The 24905-nt window shown below is 27.4% G+C and overlaps 1 protein-coding gene across 4 annotated transcripts in view; it reads left to right on the forward strand.

Moving 5' to 3' along the window:
* The window catches only part of LOC117175962 (aquaporin AQPcic-like), a 63663-nt gene that overhangs the window by 22221 nt on the left and 16537 nt on the right, over nt 1-24905 (forward strand). For 2 of the 4 annotated variants that reach the window (XM_033365843.1, XM_033365842.1), the window contains exons 3-5: nt 8542-8729; nt 14849-14992; nt 17558-17997. In XM_033365843.1, the coding sequence (XP_033221734.1) occupies nt 8542-8729; nt 14849-14992; nt 17558-17997 (772 nt within the window). Of the gene's footprint in view, nt 1-8541; nt 8730-14848; nt 14993-17557; nt 17998-18168; nt 18290-24108; nt 24574-24905 lie in introns of those variants that run through there. The other 2 variants (XM_033365845.1, XM_033365844.1) reach the window with 2 other exon arrangements.

Genomic DNA, 24905 nt, shown 5'->3' on the forward strand with positions numbered 1-24905 from the left:
AATTGTATTTATCATGATTAATTTAATATTTGTTTAAAATCTTTCGATAAATTTTATTCTTAGCTGAGCTGAAACAAGTATTATTTTAATAAATTTATGTCATTACAGTTCATAATATGCATGGAAAGTGAAACATTTTTGTTCTTATTTCCTTGATTTTATAATTTAAAAAATTTTTAATCTTGTCTTTTACGATTAAAAAAAACTATACGCTTCCTATCAAAAAAATATTCGTAAAAAGATTGTTAGTCTTTTTGGCTCAATAAATTCTGTCTAATTCTCGTAGCTTGTATCGTGGTACGCAAATATAATTTTTGTTATTTTTAATGTTCTTTTCAAAAACAAAATAAAAACTACTTATGCTAGAAAAAAGTAATTCCTGAGAAATTCGCTATTCTTGTTTAGGTACACAATTTTTGTCAATCTATATCTTTTTGTATCTTGCTTTGTTTTCCACAAAATGAATTTATTTCTTTTTCATTAGATTTAATTTGCGATATAAAAATTTTATTTTTTGATATTTTGTTAGAAAAATTTAAAAAGTTGTTTAGTTAATCTTGTGATTGCTTGAAAAAGTAACGGTTTTCTGTTCTTGACTTTTCTCGTATCACGCTTTTTTGACTTCAAATGTGCATTTTCGTTGGGTTTTTACATTCTCATCAGACAAGGTATTAGATTTGTGTAAAATTTGACGCCCCCCCGCTTTTTTCAAATGTCCACGTTTTGAGACCCCCTGAATCCGAAAAACAGGTTTTTACGAATGTGCCTGTCTGTATATCTGTCTGTCGGTCTGTCTGTCTCTCTATGAACACGATAACTTTTGAAAAAATTAATCTATTAGATTGGCCTTTGGTATACTCGTTTAGTGTCCTAAACTAAAGGTCAAGTTCATTAGCCAGCCATTTTGGATACAAATTCAAAAAGTAGGCACATTTTGAATATTTTTGAGACCACTTTTCCAAAAATTCAAAAATTCTCTGTACGGTTATTTATAGCATTCAAAAATTTGAACAATTTATCTCAATGAATTTTTTCATAATATGAAAAATTACTAGAGTTATAGTATTTACAAAATTCCAAAAAACACACGACAATGAACATTGTAGGCCAAATAACGCACGATATGAAAAAAAGTCAAGAAAAGAAAAATGTTGCTTTTTGAATGCCCTACAGGATTATTATAACAATTTTTTAAATTTTTTTGAAAAAACAAAATTTCATATTTTGACAGCATAAAAAATTATGAAAAATCCAAAAATTACATTTTTCGGTTAAACTATGCAAAATGCGGTAAAAGATTAGAGACAAAAATTGTGCATTTGAAAAAGACCTGCAAATTTGTTATCAACCCCTTATTGATAGGATGTAGAGTTTTGGCTCTAATTATGAAAAACATGATGAAAAGTAAAAAATAAAAAATCTGCCTGCTTCGTGGGCACATTCTAATCACGACTTTTGTCATTTAATTTCTTTTTCGTCTCGTGTGTGGGGTTTCAAAAAATTTAATTAATAATTTATTATTTTTTCATGTTAATACATTCTCATCAGAGGAGGTATTAGATTTGTGTAAAATTTGACCCCCCCCCCCTCCCAGTTTTATGTAAAAAATTCACGTTTTGAGACCCCTTGAATCCGAAAAACAGGGTTTTACGAACGTGTCTGTCTTTATGTCTGTCTGTCTATGAGCACGATAACTTTTGAACAAAATAATCTATTAGATTGGCCATTGATACACTATTTTAGTGTCCTAAGCAATTTTATTACATGATTCAAAAGTTCTCTGAACACTTGTTCATAGTACTTGAAAAGTCAAATGTTAATTTTCGAAAGCCCTACAAGATTATTATAACAACTTTTAGAATTTTTTCGAAAAATTGATAATTCAAATTTTGATCAAACAAAAAGTAATAAAAAATTGTATTTTGTTGTCAAACTATGCAAGGTAGGAAAAAAATTATGAGACAAACATTATGCACCTAAAAAATATCTACATATTTGTTATTAATCACTTTTTTATAGGACACGTAGTTTTTGTTTTATTTATAAAAAAAACAGTGATACAAGCTAAGAAAAAATAAATAGATAACATTTATTTAACGAAAGTAGAGAACAACAATTGTTATTAATGGTTTTTTTATATGATTGGTAGTTTCTATTTCAATCGTGAATAAAAACATTAAAAATAAAAAAAATTCCAATTTTGGTAAAATAACACACTAGATATAAGAGAAAGGTGGTTTAACCCAAAAAAATCTAAAATTTTTTTAAAAATAATTTCTTGATAAAACACGTGGTATTCGTTTTAATCGTAAAAATAACATTATGAATGATGAAATTGACTGTTTGGGGAAACGGCACCAGATAAATTAATATATTTATAAGGGCTTATGTTCCAAAACGTTGCTACAAAATTCCCCCCTTCACCTATTTTTTTCATACGACAGGCCGTTTTATAAACTTTTAGCATACCAAAATTTACCAGTTTTTTTAGTTTCCAAAAAGGCTTTTTTCTTATTTGTATTTTTAAATTCAAAACATGAAAAATAAACAAAAATTATGATTCAAAGTATTAAAAGCGCACTTTATGAATTAAGGAATTTGATACGCAACCATTCTTTAAAAAATTAAAAACGTAGAAGCTGAATAGTTTTAAGATAATATCTTATAAAATAAATATAATATTTGAAGAAATACTGAAATGTACAATTTTCAATTAGTTTAAAAACATTTTTAATATAAAATTTTCAAAACAAACTTACTTAAACTTACCACTTTCAAAATAAATCAGTTCTACATTTTGTACAATCATAATTCAATAAATTCAAAAATGAGTTTGAAATTAATTAGGGAAAAATCAAAGAAACTTCAAAAGAATTTGATCAAATGCCTCCAAATTTAGGGTGAGTTTTAAAGACTTCAAGATGAATGAAATAAAAACTTTACAAAACTTTATCGAATGAATAGAATTGAGTAAATTTAGAAGAATGTAAAAAAATTTAGAATAAACTAATAATAATTTAGGGTGAATTCGAAATGAATTGCAATAAATCTTTTCAAATTTGTTCCAACGGGAGAATGAAGTTTCGTTTGTTTTAATACCAATGCATGATATGAATTATAATAATATACATTTATAGGAATTATATAAAATTTCAGGGATAAACTCGAATGTGAAACACGAGATACGTGATGAGAATGTGTTCGTTAAATCCGAAGGACCTTTAACAAAAGAGAATTCACAATTATTAAATTACTGTTGTCGATACTTTTACCTTTAGTTTTGAATAGACTGTGCAGAAAAGTCGAGTGCGTAGCGCGAGGTAAATACATTATCGAGCGCAAAGCGCTAGAATCGACAGTCGCGCGCCCTAGGCGCGCTCAAACTTGCGGGCGCAGCGAGGCGCGCGCGAAGCGCCCGATGAGAATGTGCCCGCGAATCGGACAGATTTTTTGGATTTCGAATATGCTATAACTTTGGTCATTTTTATTTTATAAAAAAAATAATGAGGATAAATTGTTCGCATTTTGTCCTACTGTAAATATCTGTCGAAAGAATGTTAAAATATTGAAAAAAGGGTTTCTCAAGCATGTTAAAAATGCTCTAGCTTTTTAAAATTTTTTCAAAAATAGCTGGCTAACGAACTTGTCCTTCCTTTTCATATCCTTATAAAGTGTGCCAAAGGGGAATTCAATCGAATGATTCCTTCAAATGTTACCGTGTTTACAGACTACAACGACGATAGACGGACACAGACGAAAAATTATTTTTTTTTACTTAGGGCGTCTCGAAACGTCGACATTTGATGGAATCCGCGAAAGTCATTTCTCATATCAAACCAATTCCTTCTCATGAGGATGAGAATGTAAGAAGTACCTTCTTTACCACTATCTTTACCAAGGAAGCAACCTCGTTACCACTATCGTCACCAAAAAGTAAATTCGTTACCACTATCGTTATCAAGAAATAACTTCAGTCCCACTATCGTTACCAGAAAGTAAAGTCTTTACCACTATCGTTACAAAAAAAGTATCTTTGTTACTACTATCGTTTCCAAAGAAAGTAACTTCGTTACCACTATCGTTCCCCAAAAAAGTACCTTCGTTACCACTATCGTTACCAAATAGAATACCTTCGCTACTACTAACGTTACCAAAAAATTAACTTCATAACCAAAGTAAGTAACTTCGTTACCACTATCTTTACCAAAAAAAAGGTACCTTCGTTACCACTATCGTTACCAAAAAAGTAACTTGGTTATCACTATCGTTACCAGAAAGTAACTTCGTTACCACTATTGTTATCAAAAATGAACTTCGTTACCGATATCGTTATCAACAAAGTAACTTTGTTCCTACTGTTGTTACCATAAAAGTATCTTCGTTACCACTAAAGTTACGGCTATCATTACCAAAAAAGTAACTTCATTACCGCTATCGTTACCAGAAAGTAAATTCGTCACCACTAACACGACCAAAAAGGTAACTTCTGTACCACTATCGTTACCAATAGAAGTAAATTCGTTGCCACTATCTTTACCAAAAAAAGTAACTTTGTTACCACTTTCGTCATCAGAAATGAACTTTGCTACCAAAAAAGTGAGGTCCTTACCACTATCGTTACCAAACAAAGTATCTTTGTTACCACTGTTGTTACTAAATGAAGTAACTTCATTGGCACTATAGTTCAATTTTTTCTAAAAAAAGATCTTCTCGTTCGCTCCGCTGGGAATCGAACTACAGAACTTCCGATTACCGGGCGGGTGCTTTTCCCTTAAGCTACTAGAGAGTTTTCACCACTGTCATGATCAAAAAAGTAATTTCTTTACCACTTTCGTGACCAAAAAAGTCAATTCGTTACCCCTATCGTTACCAGAGAGTAAATTCGTTACCAAAAAAGTGACTTCATTACCAAAAAAGGTATCTAGTTACAGTAATTATTTGAAAGAAACTATTTACTTCCCATCACTGTAATTAAACCCAAGGAAACCAATACTCTCAGATTTTTCTTTCAAACATCATTAACTATTCAAAACGTCGTACCTCTACTTTTTTTCTAATTAAGTTCGCGGAAACAAATTTTAGAAAGTGGAACGACTAAATGCGACAATTTCTCCGCGACTTACAAAAGGTTTAAATTAAAAATTTCTTTTTTTTTTTACTTACCTTCACTTTTTCTTTCCTTGGGAAACAGAGAAAAGTTATAAAACATATTAATATTTAAAAGATGGTAAAAGATATCGCGGCTTTTTCTATCCTCTAAATTCAATATTTTTAAAAGGATTAAAGTTTCAATGTTTATAATATTTAAAATTCTTTTAAAAATATTGTGACAATGACAGTGAATATTTGTTTAGAGAAATCTCATTTCTGAACAATGAAATCTATTCAATATTTTTTAATGTTATTTGATACTATATGACATGATACCTCTTAATAATTTTTTTCACTTTAGATTTTCTATATTTTTAATATAAAATTATAGTTTTTAATGCGCAATTGAAAAATCCTGACATTTCTTAAAATCCTGGAGAATTTATTGAAATACCTTGAAAGCTTTTAAAGTCCTTAAAAATCGTAAACAATATTATGAAACCTTATGGGTTGAATATAAGCCTTTTAAATCTTCCGAAATTATTAAAAACTGCACATATTTTTTTTGAATTCTTTAAAAGCATTAAAATCCTTGGAAAGTCTTTCAAATTTTTTGAATCTCTTAAGAGTTTCTGGGAATCTTTTAAAATATTCTAAAATCTTTAAAATAATTCCAAATCCCTTATCTTTCAAAATCCTTATCAATTTTCGGACATTTTTACAATCCCATACATTTTACTTTTATCTTTTAAATCTTTAAATTGGTTCTTTTCAAATCTTTGAAATAATATTCAATTGCTTATTTAATTTTTATACACTTCCTTTGACTGCTGTAAAATATTTAAAATCTTTTAAAATTCCGTTTAGAAAGTTAAAAAGCTTTTAACATGCTTACATTGATTAAAATTCTTGAAAATTTCAAAAATTCCCTTGGCAACTACTGAAAAAAAGTACTTGAAAACTCCTTTCTAATCCTTTAAATCCTGAAGACCTTTAAACTAAAGAACTTTACATTTTTCAGACAAAAGAAAAGATCCCTAAGTTTAAAAAAAGGCCTATAACATTTTTTATGAATTGATGAATTAAAAATCATTTAAATTTAATTTTAAATACTTTCAAATAATGAAGAGTTGTAATGGTTGAATTGCTTTAATTTTGTAGTTAATAATTAATATTTACATTTAATATTTTTTCTGGTGTACAAATTTTAATTTTTTTTATTTTTATGACTTGGAACCAAGTTTAGTAACCGGGTAATTACCAGAAACTTGTTTTTGTTTTCAGAGCCCAGAGTGGCGAGTCGGCGGACGATTTAAAATTTCCGGTTTTTCCTGGACAAGTTTTTTAATTTTCCCAGTTAACTAAAAGTAACATATTCACAATTGCTGTAAAATTGAAACTTTTATTTTAATTCATGGCGTTCATTCTTAACATCCTTTAACACAAAAGAACAAAAACTCTCAAAATGAATGAATTTTTAAATATCATTATGAATCTTCAATTGAAATAGTTGAATTTTAAACTAAAATGTTAAATAAGTCATTTTAATACTTGAATTTTCAACCAAGAAGATGAATTTTTAAACAATCAGATTAATTTTCAAACAAAAAGTATAATTTTATACAAAGAATACAATTTTTCAAAAAAATAAATGAATTTAAATTAAATAAGACAAATATGCAATCAAATAGTTGAATTTTGAACTAAAAAAGTAATAATTGTCAACAGAAAATGGTGAATCTTCATCTGGAAATTAAGTTATAAATTTAACAAATCAATTTTTTACCAAAAAAGCTGAATTTTCCACTGAAAAATATCATTTACAATTAAATAAATGAATTTTTAAATTAAATGATGAATATATAACAAAGAAATTAATTTTTAACAAAAGGGTTTCACATTAACTGAAAAGAATAATTTTTAAACAGGGAGATTAACTTTCAAAGAAAAAGATAATTATCTACCAAAAAACCTAATTTTTTAGAAAATACGTGAATTTTTAATTCAAAAGGTCAAATTTTCTGCCAAATTGTAGAATTTTGAACTAGAAAAAATCGATTTTCAACCAAACAGTTGAATTTTGATCCAAAGAAGATAAATTTTTAACCAAAAATAGAATATTGGAATTTTAAGTTAAAAATCTAATTCTTTATAAAAAGAATGAATTTTTATCAAAGTAATTTAATTTTATACTGGAATAGTAAAATTTTTAGAAAAAAATATTATTCTCACCAAAGTAGATAAATTTTGAAAAAGGATAAATCTTTTTACAAAAAAATTAATTTTTAACAAAAGAGTTTAAAACTTTTAATCGCAAGTACAGTGAAACCCTTCAATAGCCCTTCTTTCTATAGCCCTTCCGAGAATCGACGCCGCGCCGCAGGTAGGTGTAACAGGAGCTGCGCGAGGTGCGCGGGGTCTGTGGTTGTCACTCTGGCGTTAACAAACAAAGGCGGAGCGGGCTAAAATGAGTTAGTTCCCTCCAACCGCCCGCTTCAAAATCGGCGGTATTGAAGAGTTTCACTGTAGTTCAATTTTTAACTAAAAAAGGTCAATTTGCATTGAACAATGCATACAGATTTTCGATTAATAATTCATAAAAATTCTAACAGCTACTTGAAGTACTTACTTTTTTTTTTAATTTGGAAGAGGGAACTTTTGAATTGTGAAGAGTCCTGACTTGGAACAAAGATTTTTTAAACTTCTTTCTTCTAAATCCGAATTATGAATCTTTTAAAAAATTCCCGTTTCATTCAAAAAATTCCCTGTTCCAAATGAAGTTAAATTTCTTTACGGAAACTCCCTGTCCTCAAATAAAAACGATAATTATTTTCTGAAATTCCCTATTCAAGTCAACATAAAAAAATATGTAGAAATCACTTTTCTAAATTGACCAAAATTATTAAAATAATGAAAAATTTAATTTTACTGCGATCAGAAGTAAACTTCCGCTTTTCAAATTAAATCCTCGGTCATTGCCCGATTTTTTCCGGTTAATAAAATTCCCGGTATTTCCCGATTTCTCGGTGAAGTCGCCACACGGGAGTCCTCCCTGACAAATTTATATTGAGAAGTATACTGCTGCAGTAGGACTCTTCGGAACGGCACATACTGGTTTCAATCACGCAGGTCACAGAAAAAAAATCTTACCAGCTATACAATACGGACTTCTATGCCGCGGTGTCGGCTGCGACCCAATGCGCGCGCACACATTAGGCCCCAACGAGTCCTACTGTACGAAAAAATTTGATCATGATTACAAGGATGAAATAATATTAAATCTGTAAAATCACACATACAGCAATTGGTAAATTTAATTATCTCTCTATGTATATAAAATATTTCGGACCCCCCCCCCCCCCCCCCCCCCCCCCCCCCCCCTCCCCAGGTCACTTCTCTGGATCCACGCCTGACACTTTCTCTGTATATATTTCTGTTTATAAATTACAGGGTTCAGAAGACTCATGAAAGATGATGTAACAATATTGGATGCACTCAAAATGAGCCTTGCAGAGTTAATTGGCACTGGAATATTGGTCTTTTTGGGATGTCTAGGGTGTGTCGGGAGTCTCGGAACTACTCCATCAACACTTTCGGCATCTCTCATATTTGGCCTTACTGTCCTTCTTGTGATACAGGTTAATATACAAAATTAATTTTTAAAGGCTTATGCGAAAAATGATTAAATTTAATTTCAATTGTTAATTAATACAAATTTCAATGTTATAATTATTATTTTCGACAAATAATTTTGGAAGAAGAAAAAAAATCTGCCTCAGTCCGGATTTGAACTAGGAATACCACTATCCATGAATGGAGCATTAACCGATTAGGCCACGGAAGCCTCAGCAGATCCTTTCTTGTTCTCCATAATAGCTACAGTTTTGCTGCTATTTTTTGGTTGAAGATTGTTTGATTATTAATTTTTTCTTGTTATCAACAATTATTTGTTCGAATTAATCGTCTTAACATCGAAATGTATATTAATTACAAGCTTAAAAACTCGGAAGTTAACATCTGTAAATGGTAATAACATCTTCCAAATATTAATTAAATTGAAAATAAAAAGTTCCTCTATAATTAAGTTGAATTTCTACGATTACAATCTATTAAAGTCAATTGACAGCTTGCAATTCAAATTGCATTTTTTAAATAGTTTTTATTATTTATATTTAAATTTAAGAAATAATTTAGTTTTCTTAGTAAAGCAAAATTTTTGCTGCTTCTTCATATTTCCTGAAAATGCGATTTTTAAAAATTTTAATCATAATTTAAAAAAAAACATTCTTTGGTTGGGTTAGTTTAGCTTCAATCGCTTCACAGTTGGCCGAATCGGGAATTTACTATTCAAAATCACCTACAGCCTACAATTTGTCATCGATTAAATTTTTTTTAGAAATTATCAGCACTTGTTGTGCAAAAGCGTCTATGGATTAGATTTTTTAATTTTTATCATTTTTTATATTAATAAAGAAAGAGTGAAAAGGGGACATTTTTTAATTATTAATTTTTATCTTCAAATGAGTAACTTAATTGATCCCATTCTCGATGAAAATGTATGTCGATGTATCTAACGAACATTAATAATCAGCAAGGAATTGAATCTAATTGTTATAAACAAATTATATTAACATAATGTCAACATCATGGGAATTTTGCTTGCAAAGTATATTTGTAAGTTGAAATGGCTTAATTTGATCGACACGATCATATTTTAACATAAAAATTTGTTGTCTGGTCTAATTCGTTTATTTTATTTAAAAAATATATAAACAAATGCATAGTTTAGGCATTTATTGGCAGAAAGTAATCGTTTTTCTTTCTTAGTATCTTTAAATTATAATTATGAAAATATTTAGGGACAAAGATTGGTCATTCGATATTATTTGTTTATTTAATAAACAAATTTTATAACCAAATGCATAGTTTGGCCGTTTACAGACAGAAAGTAATAGTTTCTCTTTCTAATCCTCTTCAAATTACATAAGTGGTAATGTTTAGTGATAAAAAATTGTTAATAAATATCATTTTTTTATATTATAAACAAATTTTATAAACAAATTCATAGTTTTACCATTTATAGATAGAAAATGATCGTTTTGATTTCTGATCGGCTTTCAATAATTTTAGTGGTGATATTTAGTGCCGAAGACTTGTTATTCGATATTATTTGTTTACTTTATAAACAAATTATATGATCAAATGCATAGTTTAGGCATTTATTGACAGAAAAGAATCGGTTTTCTCTCTCAGTACCTTAAATTTATATTAGTGGTAATATTGAGTGATAAAAATTGATCATTCGTTATTATTTGTTTATTTAATAAAAAAATTGGTGAAGATTTGTAGGCTGTAAGTGATTTTGAATAGTAAATTCTCGATTCAGCCCACTGTGCGCTGGCCTGAACAATCCAAGCGTCGACACTTTTTGTCGTAAATCTTAATATTTCTCGAACAATCGCGGTTTTTTTTTGCATTTTTGAATAGAAAATTCTGAATAATTATTTTCCAATCTAAATCCGCGGTTCTTATATTTTAAACATCCAAAGCACGCACACGAAAAATGTGCTAAACAGTTTAGAACTCAGTCTGGGACTCTTGGATGGGCACAAAAATATGATAAAAATTGAAAGTCTCCTACTTTGAATATTTAAAAGAGTTTTCGGTACTCAAGAAATACAAAAAAGAGCAGAAAATCATGGACTCTCTAGGAGATTTAGATACACTAAAAATAATTGGTCTACGAAAACGTCATAGACAGTCTTGGAAAAACTCAAGAGGCAGTGCAGATAATTATCAAGTTTCGCGTGTGAAAATTGATGGTTTCTAAAGCAAATTAAAAAAGTACTGCGAAGCAGAACACCAGATTTGTAATCTTTTTTTACATAACAAGTTCTCAGATTTCAAGCTGAAATATATTCTGTTTTCAAAAAAATGGTTGAATTTTCAACCAATTCATTAAATTTTAAAGACAAAAAGGCGAATATTTTCAAGTACAGTTAAATTGAAAGAAATCATTTTCAACCAAGAGAGATGACTTTTTTACCATCAGAGCTACATTTTTCATCGAGAAAGACCAGATTTAAACAAAACGGTTGAATTTTCGACCAAAAAGATGAATTTATCAAAATAGTTGAATTTTCAACCTACAAAGATGCATTTTTATCCAAAAAGCCAAATTAAAAAAAACATAATTCATCCAAAAAACAGTTGAATTTTTAAATAAAAAAGATGATTTTCCCACTAAAAGACGAATTTTCAACCAGTTGAATTAAACAAAAAAAAATGAATTATGTACAAATCAGTTGAATTTTCAAACCAAAAATATTATTTTTCAAGAAAAAAGTTAATTTTCTACCAAATAGTTTAATTTTCTACTAAACTGATTAATTTTGAAGGCAAAAAAAAAGTTTTCCGCAAAACTGTTCACTTTTTAGCAAAGTAGTTCAACTTTCACCAAGAAGATAATTGGTGTATTAAAAAAGACGAATTTTTAAGAAACATGTTCAATTTTTAAGACAAAAAGACAAATTATTTATAAAACAGTTAAATTTTAAACCTAAAAATATGATTTTTCATCCAAAAAGTTAACTTTCTACCTAATATTTAAACTTTAATGAAAGTGGTATAATTTGTACTAAAATTGTTGGATTTTACACAAAATATGAACTTTTAACAAAAACTATGAATTTTTAACAAAAAAATTAATCTTTAACTAAATAGTTTAGTTTTCAAGCCAAAAATACGAATTGTCTACAAAACAGTTAAATTTTCGAACCCAAGAAAATATGAATTTGCAAATAAATGATTAATCTTTATAAAAAAAAATAATTTTTTAAAAACTGATTTAAGTTAAAACCACGCTGTACATTTTTTAACAAAAAAGATCTATTCTCAATGAAACAATTCATAAGAAAGCAACCAAAAAAGATTTTATTTTTAAAAATAAAAAAAGCGGATTAATTTTTAACCAAACAGTTGCAGTTTTAATCAAAAAGGATGAATTTTCAAACAGGAAGATTAATTTTTTAACAAAATACAGGAATTTTCGACGAAATTTTTCTACTTTCGTTTATACAAAATCAATTTTTGATTAAAAATATTAATTTAGAATAACAACAAAAATAGTTTTATGTTTATTAACAAAAATTAATTCTTAACAAACAAAAAACACGAATTTTCAACAAACTAGTTCAAGTTTCAAAAAAGGAGGATTTATTTTTTGAAAACGGAATAGTTCAATTTGGGACTAAAAAGATTATTCTTTAACCCAAGAAATTAATTTTTAACAAAGTAGTTCATTTTTCAATTACGAAGTTGAATTTTTTACCAAGAAAGATGACTTTTGAACAAAACAGTTCCATTTTCAAGGAAATAATTACATTTTTAACCAAATAGTAGAATTTTAATCCAAAAGAGATAAGTTCCAAAAAGTTTATTGGCAAGTTATACATGATTAATTTTGCAGAATAAATGTCTTATTTTACGGACATAACGGAAAAAAATTGATTCCATACCTAAACAATTTTAATTTTCTTGTGATTTTAAATATTTAAATTTTCAATGACAACCAATTGAAAAAAGAGAAAATAATTTTCCATAATATTTTCCACAAAAAAAAGCTTAAAGAATCGTTAAAAATGAATGTAATGAAATTATGGCAGGTGTCGACTGCGAATATAGTATGTAGATTTTGCCAGGCTGCCTGACTTCGTGCTCAGCGGACCATTTTTCACTTTAGGAATTTATCAATCTTTTTTTTTAACCGAAATAGAAATATTCACAACCTATCTATTCTTCTTCATAGACTGAATTGTATTTCTTGACTACATTTTTTATACTAACTAGAAAACCCACGCGCGCTTTACGTGCGCGATTTTTATTGTTTTCTTCTCAGGAAATTTCAAAATTAAAATATAAGATTGATACAAATTTTTCGTTCTTCATAGTATCTATTATTCCTAATAATAGAAAATAAAATCAAAATCAATATTTCTATAATTAATCAATATTGATTTTAAGTTCAGAATTATTATATATTTGTTTACAATATATAGACAATCAACCCGTGTAAGTTTTGTTATTTAAATAAATCAGTTTCCTACAATTATTCACTAACATAACATAATGTTGTTTAGAACAGTTTAAAATAATTTTTTTTTCAAATATTTCATAGATTTCAAAATATTTGAAAGATTTAAAAAGATTTCTGAAAAAGAATGATTTCACAAAGATTTCGAAAAAGTTTTAAAGGACCTAAAAAGATTCCAGATAGTTTAAACAATTTCACAAGAATATCAAACAGTTTAAAGTTTTTAAAAGATTTCACAAAAAGTTTAGAAAAATCTTACCAAAATTTCAAAGATTTTGATTTAAAAAAATTGCAGATAATTTCAAACTATTTCACCAAAGTTTCAAAAATTCGGCAAAACTTTTGAAAAAATAGCGAAGATTTGACAAATAATTTAAGATAACCCTGTTTGAAATGTATTTTCACAATAAAATACAATAAATTAGAACAAAGAAGAATAATATGCAAATTATAACTTTTTTTTTAAAATTTGTATTTACTTGTACAATTTTATAATATCATACACAACACTCCTTTTTTCATGCGAAAAAGGGTATAATAGAAAGAAACAAAATTTTGTTGAATCAGGTACAGTTCAATGAAAACATCAAAATTAATTTTTGTAACCAAAAAAAGTGTTGAAATATAAATATTGATTTTGCAATAAATTGCAATAATTTACTGATTTGGCTACTTGAAAAATGTAGAATTTACAAATATTTTTTTAAAGATCCATTTTAGGAATATTATAATTTAAAATGTATGGTAAAAATGGCAATATTTACGTTGATTAATTTCTCCACTTGATACATTCAGAATTTAGAAATAAAGTGGAGATAAATCCAATTTTTGGAATATGTATTATAAAGTTCAAATTTGGTAAATTTGCTAAAGCTGTAATCCTTTTTCAATTGATAAATCAATTATTTCCAAATAAATTTGTGACGAAGCCAATTTTGAAATATTAGGATTTTAATTTTTGTAATGTGGGCGATTTTACATTTATTGGTTTAGCTACTTAATAAATTTCAACTTTGGTAAAAATGGTAATTCTGAAATTTTTAAATTTCAACTTCGGTGAGTTTGAATTTTTTTGTCAGCCAATTGATCAACCTATAATTTTTAAATTAACTTGCAAAGAACCCACTTTTGGAATATTAGATTTTCAAATTTGCTCATTTGGCATATTTTTGGAACTTATTCTATTGGCCACTTGATAAATTTAGAAATTTTGTAATTTTAGAATTTCAAATTTGGCAAATTCGGTAATTTGGACATGTGTTTCTTTGGCGAATTGATGTATGAAGAAACTTTATACATTCGCAAGTCAGATCTGCAAGGAACGAGTTCATTACCTCTTTACCCACAAAGATTTCAAATTTTTGATAAAATCATAAACAACTTTTAGGTTCCTTTATTTTAAACTGCAGTGTGTCTCAAAGCAAAAATTCCATTTATTAAATAAAAATCACATTTGAGTACAGATATGCATATTTCAGGTATTAAAATGTTTTATTTTAGTTTAATTTGTTTAAACTTATTAGTTCCAAGACAGCCTTTCTATTCCTTTTCATTTACAATTGTCACTTGAACATTTCCAATCAATTTCAATAAGGATTTTTTTCAGGGCGTTATTTATTTTTTCTGTTTCAGACATTTTAATTTGATGAAATATATTTTTTGCAGGGCATTGGACATATATCAGGTGCTCATATTAATCCAGCAATTACCGTCGGTGCAATTGTTCTTGGAAAAAAATCTTTACCAATTGCAATAATTTACATAATTGCTCAGCTGATTGGGGGAATTCTAGGTTACGGTTTACTGAAGGTAAGGAAATTTTTGTATATTTTATTATAAAATAAGAATAAGAAAATAATCGAATGGGGTCATCCATAACATTTTTTGTTAGCTTAAAGTTTTTTTTTTATAAACGTTGACTCCTAACGAATTTAAACTTAAAATAGAAACTTAATTTTTTTCATTCAATAATTTATAATGTTGAATTAAAAAGCGACAAATTATTAGCTGGAAACGTATATCATGTCGCAAAATATATAATGTGAAGTCATACAAAAACAGTGAAATTTTCGATAAGAAAAGATTACTTCAACATCGTAGTTGAATTTTCATTAAAATAATTCAAGTTTCAGCAAAACAGTTGAATGTTTTACCAAACAGCTAAATTTTTCACCTAAAAATATGATTTTCCATGAAGATAATTAGTTTTCTACCAAAAGACGAATTTTTAATAAAATACGCGAATTTCCAATCAAATAGTTGAATGCTCAACTAAAAAAATATATGTTTACAAACAAAAATGGAATAGTTAAATTTTTAGTCAAGAAAACTAATTTTAAAAAATTCGTCAACTAGTTTAATTCAACGAAACAAGACGAATTTTTAACAAAATAGTTGAATTCTCAAACAAAATGAAAAAATTTCAACAAACAGGATTCATCTTCTACCCAAATAGAAAAAGTTTACAAAAAAATATATGAATTTTCTCCAAAATAGTAGAACATTTGACTAATAAAGAAAAAAAAAATTTCCACCAAAATGTAGAATAGATACATTTTCAGATAAAAAATTAATTTTTAACCAAAACGAAACAAATGTCCAGCAAAAGGGTTAAATTTTCAAATAAATAGTTACATTTTTAACCAAATAGTTTAATTTTCTACCAAATTGTTTAATTTTTCAGGCAAAAGATAATTCTTCTATAAAACAGTTGAACTTGCAATCCAAAAATATAAACTTAAGAAATAAATTTCGCTCAAATAGTTCAATTTGCCACTACAATTATGAATCTTCATAAAAAAAGGATTTTTAGAAAGTAGTTAAACTTTAAACCAATTAGTAGAGTTAAAAAAATAGAATTCTCAAAGATATATTTAATAGTTAATATTTCAACAAAAATATTAATTTTTAATTAAAAATAGTTTATTTCAACCTAAAAAGACGAATTTTTAACAAAATATTTGAATCCTAAACGACTACAAATTGAATATAATTGAATTTTGAAATGTACAAAATTTATGACTAATAATGGAGTAGTTTACTTTTCTAAAAAAAAAACGAATTAAAAAAAAAGGAAACAAATTTTTAACAAAAAAGTTCAATTTTCAACTTATAAAGGTAATCATTTTCAACAAAAAAAGGATAGCTACATTTTCAGATAAAAAAATTTATTTTAATCAACAAAAAAACGAATTCCCAACAAAATGGTTAACTTTTCTGATAACTATGTAGTTAAATTTTTAAGCAAATTGTTGATTTTCCAACCAAAAAATATAATTATAATTAGTTAAACTTTAAACTTAGCAGTTAAACTTTAAACTCATTAGTTGAGTTAAAAAAATAATTCTCAAAGATACATGTAATATTTAATATTTAAACAACAAAAACATTTCAATTTTTAATTCAAAAAAGTTGAATTCATCTTAAAACGACGAATTTTCAACAAAATAGTTGATTCCTAAACCAAAACAGGAACTTTTTCAAACAAGCAGTTACATTTTTGATAAAAAAGATGAATTTTCAACTGAGAAGATTATTTTTTTTACCAAAAAAGACGAATTAACTACAAAATATATGATTTTTCAACGAAGTATTAGTTGAACTTTTCACCAAAAAAGATGAATCTTAAGAAAAATAGTTGTTTTAAGTGAAAAAGTTGAATTTAGTTGAAATTGAAGCGAAAATGCATTTTCTTAAATTAGTTGGTAATATAAAATTATATTTATATTTCGTGTTTAAAAATAGGAGGGGCATCAGCTCCTGTGTCACACGGCATTTGGGAGGGGGGGGGGGTATCGAAGCGTGATCAATTTTCACAAGATGGAGGGGTGAGTTGAAAGAAAATATACATAAACAGGGGAATAGAGTCAATTGTCGAAAATGAGAAGTGTCCCATATACTGGAACTTCATATTCTTGACGATTGTTCCTGTTGCGCGATTGAGGCCTGACATAGTTCTCCTTGACTTGGAGAAATGAAACATGTTCGTTATCGAATTTTCGATTAAAGCTGACAAAAATGTTACAGCTAAGGAAAACGAAGAGAGTGAGAGGTATAAAGATCTGACAAGTGAGTTTCAACGGTTTCGTGTTTTATGTGCACTTATTGAAAAATGCTGGTTGTTAATATTTTGGCCGCATGATAGTGATTATTCTGTAAATTATTCCACAGCAGACAACTTTTAGTATCTATTTGGTTGTCCTATGGTTGAACATTAAATATATCAACCCTAAATATTTAGATATGAACTCTTAAAATCCATTTTCCTCCGTTAATAGCGTAATCTAATTTGGGACGCTCGCAAATAAAAAATTTTTGGGGATGGCCCTATTTATTTAAACATACGCCTTTAATCAAAAATACATTCTATGTTAGGCAGTTACACCTGATTTTCTTTTACACAATGGAGATGCATCTACGACGTCATCATTTTGCGTGACCGATGTTCACAATAAAATTTCAGTGATTCAAGGATTTATTATAGAGATCCTTGCAACAGGGATGTTAATGTTCATGACATGTGGAGCATGGGATGCACGCAATTCAAAGTATGGCGATTCGAGCGCAATAAAAAGTGGTTTAACAGTCACTGCCATATGTTTGGGAGTCGCTCCATATACTGGCTGCTCGATGAATCCGGCTCGTTCATTGGCCCCTGCAGTATGGAATAATTATTGGGCAAATCATTGGATATTTTGGTTTGGTCCTTTTGGTGGATCTTTAATTGGGGCCTTATTATACAGAGCGGTATTTTGGCCTAACGAAATTGAATCAGAATCGTTTTCTCAAAACAACGTTGAAGGTCAAAAGATGGGGTCAGTATTATTTTTGATATTGCTTAGTTTAGAGTATATGAGCTCGGACCGGAAAATATCTGACATTATGGTGTACCAGAAGTAAAAGTTAATTCTGGTCAATGGCTGACAGCTACTTCGTCGCATTCTGTTTTATTTCGTCTACGGCTTAAAATTTTTTTCCTTTTACAGGGTGTTCAGCGATTCCTAGGCAAAAAAATTCATCAAATAATCAAATAGCCGTTTGTTATTGTACATAAGTGTAAAAGATGATAATTTTCATGTCCTTTGTTGGCCAACCATTACTAAATGAAGCAAAATCATAAATAAACAAATTCTTAATTTTTTGCGAATATAAGACGTCTTTGTGAAATTTTTGGGAATATTTTCATATCTTTGTAAAGTCTTTGAGATCCTTGAAAATGTTAAAATATTTTGAATCATTTTAAATCTTTGTAAAGTCTTGAACTTTCTGTGAAATCTTTTTAAATCTTTTAAAATTTGTGTAAAACCTTCGAAATCCTTGAATTTTTTGGAATCTTCGACATTTTTTTTTTAATATATTGAAATCTTTGAAATATTTGAAATATTTGTGAAATCTTTCCTTGATCTTGGTTTGTGAATACGTTTATGTTCGTTTGAAATCATAGAAATCTTTTTAAATCTTCTCAAATTTCTTGAAACCTTCTAAAATGGTATAAATTCTTTGACATACTTGTGAAATCTTTGCTACAATCTTTGCCATATTGTATTTATTTGAAATCACTGAAATATTTGTAACTCTTGTAAAATATTAGGAAATTTTATTTTAAAAAATGTGAACTTGTTTAAAATCTTTCACATTTTTTGTATTTTTGTGTACTGTACCCTTTTTGAAATCTTTGAAATTCTTGAAATCTTTTGAATAGCTTATGGATTACTTGAACTATTTGTGAAATTTTAAACATATTGAAATTATTTGAAACCTTTGAAACGTTTCAAAATATTTAAAATTTGGTGTACTTTGCCCTTTTTGAAATGTTTGAAATTCTGGTATTCTTTTTAAATCTCTATGAAATTCTGATGAATTCGTTGAAATATTGGCGAAATCTTTTTAAAACATTGAAATTGTTGGAAATCTTTGGAATGTTCTGAAATCTTATCAATCTCCGTTACATCTTTTGAAATCTTTTTAAATTTTGGTAAAATCTTTGAAATCTTTGAAATCTTTTTGAAATGTTTTGAAATGTTTATGAAATATTAAAAATATTTGTGAAATCTTTCTTTAATCTTTGTCTGTGTGAAACATTTTGAAATCGTTTAAAGCTTTGATATCTGTGACATCTGGTGTTCTGCACCCTTTATAAAATATTTAAAATCTTTTGAAAGTTTAAAAATCGTTGTGAAATATCCGAAATCTCTGAAATATTTCTACAAGCCTTTTTCAAATCTTTGAATCCTTTTTAAGTCTTTGAAATCCGTGAGCTCTTTTTGAAATGTTCAAAATCCATTTAAATATGATAAAATCTTTGAAATATTTTGAAATATTTTAAAGTCTTTAGAATTATGTTGTAACCTTTTGAAATTTGGTGTATACGAGGGAGGTTTTATACACAAAACCCGATTGGTCAATCCCTCGAAAATTGTTTTAAAAGCAAAAGAAAAATTTAAATTAAAGGTTCTCGTGAGAAATTCAAAGAGATTGCCAGATTTTCAAGGGTTTCAAGGTCGCTGGACACCAGAAATTGCTTTCACCAGAAATTGCTGAATAAGCTGCGAAGAATGGGCTAGTGCATTGTGGGGCTAACTTTATAGTAAATATCTGTTTTTCACATTAGTACAACACCGTAGAAAGTTAGAGCCGCATGTCGGATACTTTATGGACAGACCTCGTAACACTGAAAAATATTTTTTTAGGCTGAGAATATTCGTACGGTCGGCCGGGCAAATAGCAAAAGTACTGAACGTGTCCGGCCGAAAAGTAATAGCGAAGCTTATGGCCGGATGCCAAAGGTAGTTTTGCTATTCGTCCGGCCAGCACAACCTATAAAAAGTAACATCTGTGAATAATTATAAATAATAACTTGTGTTGTAGAATATTAATAATTAATATTCCTAGAACATTAAGGGTGTAGCTTATTGGGTATTTTTGGGATGGAAAAATTAATTAAAATTGCAAAACTTCTTGCAGAAACATTTAGTTTCACAAAAATATTATAAAATAAAATGTATTAAATAACGAAACAATTTTGTGAAGTAGTCATATTTTTAATGTAAAATATTGATCTTCACTTGTAATTTCAATATCAAATAAAATGTAGATCCTCACTGATAGTTTCAGCATAAACTATAAAATCTCTTTTTTTTTGTTACAATACATTTTTGTTCTATTTTTATTAACAAAAAAGAAGAAGTGCTATTTAAAGATTAAAAATATTAAGAGCGTTTATTCTGGAATGTTTTGCTCGGGATATACGTTAAGCAATGCTTAGTTTTTGATTTAAAAAAATAAAAAGTAATTGTTAAATTTATAAACAAATAAAATCAACAAATGCATATCTTAGCCATCTCACACTCTAAACATACAATATACGATTTTTCAATACCTGATGACAATTTTTAATTGTTTAAATAAATTTGATAAGCAAATGCAGATTTTTATCGATTTTCAACTATCAAATTTAATTTTTTTCACTGAATCAATTTTTAATGACTGAAAAAAATCTGTAGTTTATGATATTTTAGCGACAAATAATAATTATTTATTTTGTAAGCAATTTTCTGAACAAATTCAAAACTTTATTACTTGCTAACAAATTGATGTTTTTTTAACGAAATTGACTGTTTATGATTGAGAAAGGAGCTTATTTATTACAAGAATTTGTCAGGTGACAATATGTATTCTTTATTTAAATGTATTTCAGAGACAAATATAGATTTTCGTCAATTTGCAACTAGCATATTTGATTTTTTTCAGTCGAATAAATTTTGAAATACTTGGAAAAATCCTTCGATTATGATACTTTATTAAACAATTTTATAAAAGAATTCACAACTTAATTACTGGTTAATAAATGGATGTCGTTTTTTTACGAAATCGACCTTATTTATTAGGAGACTTCATCAGGCGACAAAACTTGTTATTTATTTAAATAAATTTGATTTAAAAAATAAAAATAAAGGGTAAAGTTTAAAAGAACACTACATCTAGAAGCACAAGAACTGCAGTTAAAGTTTTATACTAAATTTTAAGTTATTCGAAGAAAAAATTTTCAAAAATTACGAAATCATGGATTTTTTTATTAAATTGGCTCATTAAAAAGAAATTGTAGCTCATTGATAATACAGCATTAAAAAGGTATGTGGCCAAATTTAAAGTTAATTCCATTGAAAAAAATAAATCCGCTGGATGAAAATTGACCAAAATCTGTATTTGTTTATCGAATTTACTTAATTAAATAACAAATTATTTCACCTGACAAAGTCTTCTAATAAATATGGACATTTTTGAGTCACTGGCTGTGAAATTCGTAAAAAATCTACACCCATTTTTTTTTAAGTAGTCAAGTTGTACATTTGTTTATAACATTATTTATACGAAAATTATTCAAAGTTGAAATATTTTGTTAAAAATTGATCTTTTTAAATTGAAAGTTTAACCACTTGGGTAAAAGCTGAAGTATTTTGTTAAATTTGTTTCAAGGTTTCTCTATTCTGTTACAAATGGAACTATTTTGTTTAAAATTCTTTTTTCTGTTTTAAAATTTGTTTTGTTTTATTTAAAATGTAAATTTTCCATTTTTAATTGATCTTTTTTTTTATTCAAAATGCAACTGATTGGTTGAAAATTAATTCTTTATTGGATTAAAAATTCAATTTGACAGAAAATTCGTTTTTTGCCTGTTAAATTTTCAACCAGAGATGAATCTTGAACCGAAAAAATGAATTTGTGATAAAGTAGTTTGCTTGACTTTTAATCACGTGGTTGAATTTGCAACCACAAAAGAATGAATTTTTAACAAAAAATTTAAAAGTTGATATTTAAACCAACAATTTTTTATTTTAAATAAAAAAACAAAATTCAAACAAAAAAAGGTAAATCATCAACAAAAAGGATAAACTTTTAATAAAAAATAGAATATTTAAATTTTCAGGATAGACAAATGATTTTTCAACAAAGAAACATTTTTCGGTTAAAAAAGAAAAAGCGCCAACCAAATTATTAATTTTTGAACAATTTAGTTCATTAATTCTCTGCCAAAAAAGTCGAATTTTCAACAAATTCTATTAATTTTCAACTAAAAAAGATTAATTCCGAACAACAAATGTAATAGTTAAAGTCTTAGTAGCCTTGGTCGCTGAAAGGTTAACAAATTATTTTAACTTTCAACAACGTAATTGAATTTACCACCACAAAAAAATAAATTCTTCACAAAAAATACACTGGTTGATACTGAAAAAAAAGATTGGATGTTAAATAAAACATAGATGAATTCAACCAAAAAATACCAATTTTGAGGAAAATAGTTGAAACCTAAACAAAAAAGATAAATTTCCAATCAAAAATAGAATAGTTAACTTTTTACTTAGAAAGAAATTAATTTCCTACCAAGAACAACTGTCCGCGTAAGAAAGAAAACATTTTTAACCAAATTGTTGAATTTTCAACAACAACAAAATTAATTTTCTACTAAAACAGGCGAGTTTTCAACAAAATATATGAATTTTCAACCAAATTTTAAAAATGGTAAATTTCGAACAAAACTTGGAATAGTTGAATTTACGAACGAATTGACCAAAAAAGATATTAATTGATATTTCAAACAAAAAATTCATAATTTTTCGTAAAAACTGTTTTTTTTTACCAAAGAAGATAAATTTTCAATCCAAAATAGAATAGTTAAAATTTAGATTACAAAAAATTAATTTTCAACCAAGGACAATTTTTCGATCAAAAAGAAAAAAATATCAAACGCATTGTTGAAATTTTTACTAAAAAGAATAATTTTGAACAAAAATGAAATATCTAAATTTTCAGTTGGAAAAATTAATTTAAAAAAACTGAATTTTCAACAAAATAGTTAAATTTTCAGCAAAAGCGATGGACATTTTATATTTAAGGCTAGAGAGACGTTTTTCCACAATTCAGTTGAATTTTCAACCCAAAAATATGAATTTTCAAACAATTTTCATTTCATTAAAAAACTGTTCAAGTTAATAAAAAAAACTTCAATTAAAAGGATCAATTTTTAATCAAAAATAGAATAGTTAAATTTTCAGTAAAAAATAAATTAATTTGCTACCAACAAATATTTTTTGCCCAAGAAAAATTTTTGTCAACCAAATTGTTGAATTTTCAAGACCAAAAGTCTAATTTTCTAGAAAACAGTTTATGTTTCAAAAGAAAAAGACGATTTTTCAACAGAAAAGTTAATTTTTAAACTGATAGTATAACTGATAATCAAAAAAGATTAATTCTTAACCAAAAATATATTATAACTTTTAAGAAAAAATAATTAGATATTCTTAGGGTAAAGACGGAAGCCTTCAATAAATAAAGCGGAATTTTCATCATTTATAAATCACAGAATAATAATTTAAATAAACACAAGAGTTCATTTTTATTACTCTTAAAATATTAGGTTAGAAAAATGGAAATTTTCCTTACTGAGTGAAGTTAATTTTCCACAGTGCACACTGTTCAATTCCAGACTACACACTTTGAAATCCGGACTACATAAAGTGTGTCGTACCATGCAATATTTTAGGCCCTGGAATTCAAGTGAATGAGAACTAATAATTTAGCTATAAATAAGAGTGTATTCAAAATTAAATAAGTTTAAAAATGGTGCCATACTACTGTAAACTAGGGTTAAGCGGTGCATGTGGGGAAAAAAGGGGTGCCCCCTCAATTTAGCATTTCTGAATCCTTCACTTGCTTCTCCTGGATAACAAATATAGAATTTGGTAACTAACAATTATAAAACTTGAATTGAAAAAGCTGGAACAAGCAACATTGCATCTTAAATACAGAATGAAGAGTGTACCGCATTCCCCGACGCATGCGCCGCTTTGCCCCAGTTTACGGTATTACTATAAACACTAAGTTTCCACAATTTATAATAATATGAGTAAATGTTTTCTGTGATTCAGATAACGTCAGGTTTCCAGCTGAATGCAGAAATGATTTTGTATTAAAATTTTTGCAACAAAACCCAAAAGCTATTCAGTATTAATTGGAAAACAGATGTTGAACAAAACGCAGTGAAGACTTTTTTGGCATCAGATGCATGTGTTTCGAAAAGCGTACATACTCTTGATCATCAGATAGCACCAGCTGCTGCACATATATATATTCTTTTAGAACTTGGGGGGGGGGGGGATTACAGTATATATTTTTTTAAGTGCTGTTTTGTGTAAATGCAGACAAAATATAAGCTTAAACTCTGACGAACATCCAGTACCGAATGAATTGTTCTTAGAATAAATGCAACAGATTGAACGGATAATATTTTTTGTAGAACTAACACCTAGAATGTCTATTTTTATTATAAGAAAGACTAAAAGCCTGTATACATAATGTAAATACTTGCCACTAATATAGCAATGTTATTGAAAATTGTCAAAAAAGTGTTTGGAAAAATTGGTTACTCAGTAAAAATCACTGCTGACTTCAACACGTGATTACTCGTTAAAAAAAGAAGCGAAACTCATCTTTTCAAAAGTGTTAAACAGATAGTGATTTTTTTTATTATTACCACGTGAGAAGTTTAAAAAGAAATCAAGAATTTTACCGAATTTTCTACCTCTAGTTCGACTCGTGGTACGGTCTAAGAATGTTGTAGAAAAAATCTCAAATTCTGAGCAAATAGTCTTCGAAGTCTTATGTTTAATTTAAGCTAATAAAAATTAAAAAATCTTCATTATTTCAAGATATATGAGTAAAAATG

Source organism: Belonocnema kinseyi, chromosome 7 (genome assembly GCF_010883055.1).
Source record: "Belonocnema kinseyi isolate 2016_QV_RU_SX_M_011 chromosome 7, B_treatae_v1, whole genome shotgun sequence".
In the NCBI taxonomy this organism is placed as follows: domain Eukaryota; kingdom Metazoa; phylum Arthropoda; class Insecta; order Hymenoptera; family Cynipidae; genus Belonocnema; species Belonocnema kinseyi.